Source organism: Melanotaenia boesemani, chromosome 23 (assembly GCF_017639745.1).
Source record: "Melanotaenia boesemani isolate fMelBoe1 chromosome 23, fMelBoe1.pri, whole genome shotgun sequence".
Classification (NCBI taxonomy): Eukaryota; Metazoa; Chordata; class Actinopteri; order Atheriniformes; family Melanotaeniidae; genus Melanotaenia; species Melanotaenia boesemani.
In genome coordinates, this window is record NC_055704.1 from 18,623,647 (window position 1) to 18,634,320 (window position 10,674).

Genomic DNA, 10,674 nt, shown 5'->3' on the forward strand with positions numbered 1-10,674 from the left:
CTACTTGTCTTCAATGATGGGAACAACACTGCACGTGTGTGGCTTTGAATTCTGCTCCCCCTGAACAAAAAGAATCTTGGTGGCAGTGTCGGTCTTATTGGGCCGCACGCCACCCGCCACCCGTGACAAAGGTACCACAGTCTGGAGGAAGAGAGGAGAGGCACAGAAGCCACGTTGCTTGAGGTGGAGTGTAAAGTTTCCACAGTCAGTGATGGTTTGGGGTTCCATGTCATCTGCTGGTGTTGGTTCACTATGTTTTCTTAGGTCCACAGTCAACGCAGCTGTCTACCATGAGGTTTTAGAGCACTTCATGCTTTCTGCCGCTGACAAACTTTATGGAGATGCAGATTTCATTTTCCAACAGGACATGGCACATGCACACAGTACCAAAGCTACCAGTAGCTGGTTTAAGGACCATGGTTTTCCTGCTTAACTGGCCAGCAAACTTGCCTGACCTTAACCCCATAGAATATCTATGGGGTATTGTGAAGAGGAAGACGCGATACGCCAGACCCAACAATGCAGAAGAACTGAAGGTCAATATCAGAGCAGTGCCACAGAGCAGTGCCACAGACTGATGGACTCCATGCCACACTGCATTGCTGCAGTAATTCAGGCAAAAGGAGCCCCAACTAAGTATTGAGTGCTGTACATGCTCATACTTTTCATGTTCATACTTTTCAGTTGGTCAACATTTCTAGTAATCCTTTTTTTGTGTCGGTCTTAAGTAATATTCTAATTTTCTAGGATATTGAATTTGGGGTTTTGATTAGTTTTCAGTTATAATCATCAAAATTAAAGGAAATGAACACTTGAAATATGCCAGTCTGTGAGGAATGATGGTCTACATTACACAAGTTTCACTTTTTGAATGGAATTACTGAAATAAAGTTTTCATGATATTCTAATTTTATGGCGAGCACCTATATATATATATATATATATATATATATATATATATATATATATATATATATATATATATATATTTGTCTTGTTTAGTTAAATAGATATTTTTTGTGCTTTATTCTACTCTACTAAGTTCTGGTAAGGGATGGGGTGTGGGCTCCTTATCTTTCCGTGTACTCTGAAATTGTACAGGCAAGTGTACTTCGGCTCGCCCCAATTGCTGTTCACCTTTAACGTTACAAAACTGAACAGGTCCTCATTATGGTCCTGTGGGACAAAAAAGACAAATGAGTGTTAGTGTGATGAGGGACACATGCAAATAGAAGATTAAAATAAAGCAATAGATTAGATACATTTTATGTATGCACATGCTCACATGCATGATAGCATAGCATTATACTTACCTCTATCTTAAAGGTTTGAAACTGGTCTCCATCATTATCATACATAAAGGTACCAAGGAGAGTTCCCTCATCTTCTAGTGTTTTTTTTCCCTGGAAGATAAAAGAGATATATTTTTGGTTAACACTTTGTGTTCTCTGTATCTGTTAAGTTAAAAAGGGTTAGACAGGATTTTGGTACTAAAGTAATGAGAAACTGGTGACTTACATAGACAGAAAACTCCTTAGGAGCACTTGATGTGGTGCCAGATGGAGACACCGACTTTAATATGTGACCCAGTGTCACGTGGCTAATGGGGACTTTGTGAGACAGGAATATAGTTATGTGTCCTTGCTGACCAGTAAAGGACCAGCAGCTTCCAGGAAGTAGATTCGATGATCCCTGAACAGACAAAGAAATTATGGTTAGTTGGTAAGTCTAATGTATATAAAAAAAACTGTTAGATTTAGTTGAATAATCACTCATCCTTATTTTTTCTGAATGTAGTACACACCTGTATTACAACTCCTGGTGAAACTAATTTGCGTGTTTGAAGGAAGTTGAATAAAGATGGTTTTATCCACTCGTATGATGCTGAGGTCCTGCCGGTTATAATTCTTGCTCCTGCACACATAATATACAAATAAAGTTAGTTAGGAATCTCAAAAACAAATAATTGCTGTCTGATATATTATATATAAAGTTCCACGCTGTGTTTGATAATGATGACTTACCTAGTGATGCCAGAGCCACATTTGGCAGAAATTCTGCTTCTGGCAGATCTTTCCACTTTAATTTGAAATTATCCTCGTGCATGTCTTTAAAACACGGTGTTTTAAAATGCAGTTCTGCGCCATACATGCTCATAGCAATAATCAGAAATGGCAATCCTTGTGAAGGAAATATAAGATAATAAGGTTAGTAACATAGTTAAAAAAAACAAACATTATACAAAACTAGCAAATAGTGGTTGCTGAATAACTTCAGAGAGAGATGATTACTTACCAACAGTGAAGATGACTAAAATTCCATATAAGATGGACATTAGCAGTTTTATCTTACTGCACTCTTCTTCTGCATCAAAAGTGTTACTGTTGCAGATGGGGAACTCGTCTTCTACAGGAGATATCATCTCCTCCGAGACTTGAGGACGAACTCTTTCCCTTTTACGTGAGCTGAATGTGACAAATACAACTTAGGTTAGTTACAAGTTTTAAAGTCGTTACACAGAAAACCAAATGACAGTGCTGGAAAAAAACATTATGCATATTACTACTTTAACTTACCTCCAGAGTGTCTCTTTGTAATTAATGGTAGGTATACCATTACTTTCCTAGTACCAGAGGTCTACCAGTCGAGCGCTTCTTCGTGACATGACTGTAATCCAAAAGAGAAAAATGGAGAAATGGTTAGTGGCACAAAGTAAATAAATGTCCCCCCTAACATCAGAAACAACTCAGCGGATTGATAGTTAGACAAAACAACTGTATAAAAGAAAAAAAAAGTTCTTTGTCTAAACTATCTTGATTTTTGTCATCACTATATGATAACAAAACATTACAACATGATTTTACATTTAGCCAAACATGAAAGTGACTCTGAAATAGTGGAATTTAAGGTATTGTGTGTTCATCAAATCTTTTGCAAGCTAAATGCAATATCAGGTACTCCCATGTCATGGCAAAAAGAAATATTAAATTCTCAAATATAGTGACTTTTAAGCTTGCAATTATCAACAGGGAGTCAGAAGAGCTTATCAACCTTTTAGTTTGTGTAAAACTTAAATCAAACAAGCAGCCTAACTTAAAATTGCGATTGAAAACAAGTGCAATTTTAAGTTTATGTAACATAAACAAAACAGCAAAAATAAAAAAAACAATGTTTTTTTTAAGAAAACGAGTAGATTTTAAGTTGTTTCTGATAGGAAATGTGGAAAAAACTATTTAAACCATTATTGCTACTGTATAAATATGTGCTTCCTCACCGATAGACATGTTGGTGTGATTGATAAGATCTTCGAAGTATTCCCTCTACAGTCTCACAACGTCCTGAGTCGAGGTCAACAGCCCCCCCATCCCCACTGTACACTGTTGATGGAGCACTGCTTTCCCCTCGCTATTTTTTTTTTTTTTTTTTTTTTTTTGCATTTCATACTGGAAAAACAAAGGTTGGGTATAACAAAATGTTATTTATTGTTCAGCCAAACTTCACCTTTGATAGTCACTGTCAGACAAGTTTCAGAATGAACAGCATGTCAGTTGTTGTCATTGTTTACAAATACTGAAATAAAAATGTAATATAGATTTCATGATGCCATTTGGTCAATTATTTTCATGTTGGCTAAACTAAAGTATATAAAGTGCATTTTATTTAAATTAAGTACTGCTCACTTACTTTATTACAGTATATTAAGTTCATGTGACTTATCTTGAGTTCATGTCAACTTTATTAAAGTGCATGACACTAAGATACCTTAAAGTAAAACAAATTTCAAGTAATGCTCACTTATTTTGGCAGAAAATATTAAGTTTTTGTGACTCAAAGTATTTAAGCTGTAATGACTTGATTTGAGTTTACATATAATGAGATATATTAAGTGATCCCATCTTCAAAAAAAGTACAGCTCACTCAAATATAATAATTCCACAATACTTTCCACAATTAAGTTTGTTTACTTACTTCCTAAGGTAATTGGTTTCCTAAATATTTTCAAGTAAACTTAACTTGACAGTTTTTAATTCGAATTCCTTTAATTTTATTTCTTCTTTATTTTCTTTCTATTCAATCCTGTCTGTTATGTTCTTTTTTATTTGATCACAGACACAATGCAAAGTTTGATTGTCAGACCTTTTAACTTGTAAGCTACAGGTTTAATATCTGTTTTCAAGTGACTCTGTTTTCACATTTGTACAAATATCTCTACAAAGGTAACAATTTTAATTTCAATTTTCAGATTTTTGTACTGGAAAATAATTTACAGTACAAATGCACACACATAACCTAACAACTGAGCAAGTTTATATATATATATATATATATATATATATATATATATATATATATATATATATATATTACCCCTCTTAATCTGGAGTAGTTTCTTCATTGAAATATATTTTATATCTTATATCTATAATTTATTAATTGGTAATCAAAATAATACTTTAAAAAAATTAAATCCTCTCGTACTGCAATGGGGTGTGATTTCAGTCAACAAATCAAATCAGTTTTGTTTGTAGCTTGAATACTGGCACAGCCATTGTATCTGCATCAGTTACTGATTGTAATAACATTTTTTTATCACCTTTTAACTGACTTTACTGGCATCATATTTTCAAATTCACACAACCTATCATTCTGCACACAAACTGCAATATTGCTTTGCCCATTTGAAGTGAAAATAGCATGTTGGGGTGTTAGAGGTAGGGGTGTTAGAGAGAAAAGAGGTTTTTGTTGTCCCGCTACTTTCACTGATGCTGTAAAGAAAGCTTGCTTGTATACAATAGTGCAGTCCCTGTGTGGGGGCTTTTATCTCTGTTTTTATCTCCATTACCAGCTTTTTCCTCTCCAATTTTACCTCCTTCCCCACAAATTACAAGGACAGAGATGCAGAGATGCATCAATGCTGCCATCATTTGCAATCACAGCAGATGCACAAAGGTGAGTCTTCCATGGCAGTGTAGTGAGAGTCCCTCTAGTTCCTTCTGTTTTTATGAACATGTTAAGCGTGGCTCCTCTGGACAATAAACAGGAATATATTGTTTATAGCTTAGTCTGTATGTCTGCCATGGATTGCAGCAACTCTTCTACATGTTAAATATTTATCTATGTTCTAATATCATTGTACATGTTGTTTAGAGTCTGACAAAGCAGATTATGCTAATGCTCAGTTATCACTGTGTATGTGTTTGTGGTGGTCTCTGTAATATTGTGCTAAGTTATGTGCAGGATGCAGCACAATCCCTTGGACTGTTAACATAAACAGAAGAGGTGACTTGGTTAACTCAACTGATGAAGGATGCATATGCAAACTGAACTCCAGCTCTGGGCTGTGCTGTCAAAACAGGATACACTGGGATGTTGGAACAGTGACAGCATGTTTCTCAGGGAAATTTGTCAGATCCTTTCTGAGGCACACCTAATAAATTTGAATATTGAGGACAGAACCTGCCAACATTAACTTCTGAGTCTTTATTTATTAACTGTTCTATTTAATCTACATGCTGTGTCAAATATTTCAGTCTAGACCTACAGAGTCTGAGTGATGTAGTTTTTGAACAGGACCTAGGCTAATGTGGTCAGGGTCTCTAAAAAATGCAGTGAAAGAAAAGTTTATGTATCTTGGAAGCTATGAGTCGGAAGCTAACCGTGCTCATACTGTAATGTAATATATATATTACAGGTCATTTTTGTTCTCTTAATTAAACTGGATAAATGAAGCGTAGGTAATGGATGGATGTTTATTTCTGTTGAGTGATGTGATGAAATAAAATGGACCACACTGAGGAGACGCAGCTGAGAAAAGGTCACTGCACTTGGTCCGTTGGCCATGTTGATCCATCAAATAAAATGACTGCCAAGTAGCTGAATACCTTCATTTCCTGTATATGTGTCCTTACAAGTGGGGAAAACTTGTTTGATGTCAAAATTAAGCAGGGTTCAGAAACATTATACAATGTGAAATGGAATACACATCCACAGTCATCAGACGTTCCGACTACGTCTCCATCACAAAAGCTGTCTCCACCTACTCCAACCAGAAACCCTGACTGAACATCCACACTGTCGTGAAAGCACAGGATTCTGCATTTAGGTCTGGGGATGCATGTGCACTGAAGGTTGCAAGGAGATACCTGGATGTGGGGATTAAAAGAGCCAAAGCAGGCTATTCTTCGAAAGCACAGAGCAGTCTTTCTGGCAATCCACAAACCATGTGGAAAGATATCAAAATTATCTTCAACATGACACAAAAGGAGTCAGTTTCCTCATCTGACCCTTACTGGCGGCCTTGAACACTTACCATGCCTACCTTAAGAATTCTAACAAATCCTCCTTCACCAGGCAAATTCTTCCATCAGGTGAGTCTCCCCTTTGTGTGGTGAGACTGAGGAGGTGGTGAGGTCCTTGTTCAGGATCAACCCACAGAATGCAGCAGGACCTGATGGCATTTTGGGGTGTGTTCTGAGGGACACCACACACCAGCTGACAGGTGTGCTGACAGACATCTTCAACATCTCCCTTGCAAAGGCTGCAGTGCCACCATGTTTTAAGGCAGCCACCATCATTCCTGTACTCAAGTCCTATTCTGTGACCTCCATGAACAACTACCTGCCTGCAGCTGTAACATCTGTAGTCATGAAGTGCTTTGAGAAGCTGTTGATTGCACACATGAGGAACATCATCAACATCAGTGTGAACCCTTACCAGTATGCATTCAGGAAAAACTGATGCACATCTGACACAGTGGCAGCTGTTGTCTATCAGGCCCTTACTCACCTGAAGGGGAGGGATGCATATGTCAGGCTCCTCTTCCTGGATTTCAGCTCAGCTTTTAATACAATCATCTCTTTTCCCTGCTGTGAACGAACAAAAAACAGTCAGTTTGTAAGTCACAGTAGCTCCCACTCACAGCATTTATGAATCACCTAACTCCTAGTGAAGTCCTCACTGCCATTAAACACTTCAAACCTAATAAATCACCAGGAGTTTACGGCCTAACCTCTGAATTCTAGATCCTTTTTTTGACAAGAGTTGGCCTCCTTCCTCCATCGTGTGTTGTAGAGCATTGATGATCAAACTCTTGCCAGTATACACGTTCTCTTGCTCTCCTGTGGGATCCTTCCATTACATAATGTGATGATTGGATATGGCGGGTGATGTCACCACTGAGCATGTCAGGAATTACCACTCTCTCACCTCTAAATATGAAGCCATCCTGAATGCTAAGCCCCTCTTGGAAACAGTGATAGCTCTAGATGTCTGCTGGAATGTCTTTTTTGTTCGTCGGCCATCCTGTTAGAGTAAGGTTTGCCACCCTCTATAGCAATCAATCTCTTAGCAGACACACATACATAACTAACCTTGTTCTCAGTCTACCTTCACTTCAATGTGACCTTTGGAGCTGTCTGTCACATCTGCTCTATCTAGCATGTCAGCTAACAACATATCTTATCAAGGTACATATATCACATCAATATCACATTTTTAAAGCCGGAGAAGCATCCTTTGAAGTCTCTTTGGTCCTGAGAGGAGTGAATTTCAGTGGACATTTGCCAGAGGTTCATGGTCTATCACTCATTTACTGTAGGTATGGAGATTTTTCTTTTCAAACACTATAGCTAAGCATACCTTCTCAGTTTGTGCATATCCTCTCTCAGTGGGTGTTATAGGGCCCTATACTCGTTATCAGGGCGGCTCCCAGTCCAGTCTCTGAGGCATCACACTGTAGTGTCACCTCATTTTCTCAATCATCATATTTTAGGACAGGTGTGTCTGATTTTTTGTCTTTCAGTCTTTAAAATATCTCTTCGTGTGCAGCTGTCCATTTCCATATGTTCTGTTTCTGAGTTGTCTGAGATTTTCAGTCATCTGGCAGATGTTCATAGAACTTTGACAAGCAGTTCACCATACCCATCAGTCTTTGTACTCCTTTGATGTCTGTCAGCTGTGACATTTCCTTGATCGCCTGCACTTTCTCTGGGTTGATCTGTCAGCAGATGTCTAATATAGGGCATGTCTGTTCGCAGCAGTTTGAACTTTTCTGCTTTCAGGTTTTTGTTTCGCTCTGCACCTATTTTAGGAAGCTCCTAAATTTCTTGCCATGGTCCCTACTTGCTTCCTCCTGCGTCACACCTTCACCCGCAATTAGCACGTCAGCGATGATGTAGATGCTAGGAAAGCCCTCTAGCACATGCACTAGCTTCTGCTGCCTCTGGTGCTGAGCTGATGCCAACGGGCAGTTTTTAAACACAGTCATTGAGGATGGAAAAAAGAAATGTTCAGAGACAGCGGCCTTATGTTGCTGTACAAGGGGTGATTCCACTGCTTTTTGGACGGCCACTGTATAAAGATGAATGCCAGCAATTGTTGGCACTGTTTCTTGCCAGCAGAGGGCGATATTGATCTATAACTTTAACAAAATTGCAGTTATTCAATCACATTTCCTTCATTATTTATTTGTTCATTAGTAATAAAAGATTCCTTTAAAAAATACTCTTCATGCTATAAACTTCTATAAACGTGTCCTGTCCAGCATTATAGCAAACAGAATGATGGTTTGGCTGCTGTGTTGTGCTGAACAATTTGCTTTGCCAAGTGGACCCTTATGAGTATAAGGCTCCTCTTGATAATCAAATTTTTTATTTCTATATTTATTTAACTAACTGTTTTATCTTATTTATTTGGACTTATGGAATTTATGTAATCATGCTGGACCTGACCAGAGGGGACAGAAAAAAAGAAGAGAAGTAAAAAGGAAAGTAGAAAAAAAGAGGAGACAAAGATACAATAGACAGAAGCAACGACCTTTCGATCCAACCTAACACCAGACAACTAGCTGCTACACCTGTACAGAAACACAACAGAGAATGTCTTACAACTTTCACAGGTAAACTAAGCTGACAATCTTTAGAAGTTTGTAAAAAACTCAGGGCTTTCTGTGTCAGCAAAGACATTTTAACTGTGGTGTGCAAATCACTGATTGGGTCTGTACTCACCTTCAGTGTTTCCTCCTGGTTCAGTCACCACACCATCAAACACAAAACAAATCTCAACGTGTAATCAGTCAGGCCAGTAAAATAATCACCTCACCCCAAACACCTTTGTCTAAACTACACAGCTGCTCTGTGACCAGGAAAAGCCCCCTAATCACAGAGGACCCCTCCCACCCACTCTACACCTCCTTTCAGTTGCTACCTTCAGGCAGACACTACAAAGTCCCACTGGCCCGAATAAAACATCTACAAAAATGTAATAAATATTTGTGTTATCATGGATCACTCATTGTGGCGTTCCCATATAGAAGATGGATGTCAAGGGTCACTGTCTTACAGGTGTTTCCCTGCTGCAAAACACCTGATTCAAATCAAATGGTGGAGTCTGACACCTCTGATATAGTGTCTGAATAAACACCATGTTTTGAGGTGGATTGTACACCTCCTGAACAAGTTATAAATGCCTGGAAAATTCACATAGATCACCTAAAAGATAAACTATCGATTACAATTTACTCCACAGAGCTACACACTGCCGTTCCTGATAAAATGTTCACAATCTAAGTGATAGTTCTCGGGATCATTGGTGATCTAGTGCAGCGTTTCTCAATCCAGGTCCTAAGGACCCACTGCCCTGCATGTTTTAAAGGTAACCCTGATTAAAATGAATGGCTCTTTAACAGGCTTATGAAGAACTGGATAAGGAAGTTTGTTAATCTCAATCAGGTGTGTTGGAGTAACACGTCTGAGACATGCAGGGTAGTGGGTCCTGAGGACCTGGAACTAGCAGAGAATTACAGGTTAAACCTTCTACAAACTGCAACATGAGGCATGATTTCAATCAACAGATGGCAGTACATCCACACATTACTAACCAGGGTCTAAGTTACCCATCACTCCCATCTCATCATGACTTGTTTGTAGCTTGAATACTGACACACCCATTTTATCTGCATCAGTCACAGACTGATATAACATTTTTTATCATCCTTTAACTGACTTCATTTGCACTTGCTCAGCATCACAGTTCATAATTCACACATTCTGAATATACTGTAGTTTGCTTTGCCCATTCGGATTGAAAAGAGCATGTTGGCAATGAAAAGAGGCTTTTTTGTTGTCCCTCTATGTAGCTACTTTTACTGGTGCTTTGGAGAAAGCTTGCTTGTATAGAGTAGTGCTGTCTCTGTGTGGGAGGCTCTTATCTCTGTTTTTACCTCCATTACCAGCTTTTTCCTCTCCAATTTTACCTCCTTCCCCATAAACAAATTACACGGACAGAGAAAGATCTCAAGTGAAATCAATGCTGCCATCATTTACAATCACAGCAGATGCACAAAGGTGAGTCTTCCATGGCTGTGTAGTAAAAGTCCCTCCACAGGAGGATATTGAAAAACCTCTTGTTGTAATATGTGGTTCCTCCTGTTTTTATGAACATGGTCAGCATGGCTCTCATCTGGACAAAAAACAGCAATATATTGTTTAGTTTGTATACAATGCAGTGTGTATTGCAGCAACTCTTCTCATTGTTATAGACTTGTTTGCCATCTAATTTGCATGTTCTAATATCATTGTACATGCTGTTCAATCTGTTATTGGAGATCTTAGCCCATTGGTACTATATGTCCTGTGGGTGGGACGTGGAAAATAAATATGTATTTTACTCAGTCTA

At 38.3% G+C, this 10,674-nt stretch overlaps 1 protein-coding gene across 1 annotated transcript; it reads right to left on the reverse strand.

The window, feature by feature from the left end:
• LOC121635127 (sperm-associated antigen 4 protein-like) lies at nucleotides 1-8,266 on the reverse strand. Its single transcript, XM_041978196.1, has 9 exons — nucleotides 8,122-8,266; nucleotides 2,631-2,667; nucleotides 2,296-2,465; nucleotides 2,025-2,180; nucleotides 1,805-1,914; nucleotides 1,519-1,692; nucleotides 1,314-1,403; nucleotides 1,087-1,176; nucleotides 1-141 (listed from the first exon to the last, which is right to left on the reverse strand). Exons 1-9 carry the CDS (start codon nucleotides 8,264-8,266, stop codon nucleotides 1-3), a joined length of 1,113 nt encoding a protein of 370 aa, XP_041834130.1.
• Between the last annotated feature and the right edge of the window lie 2,408 nt (nucleotides 8,267-10,674).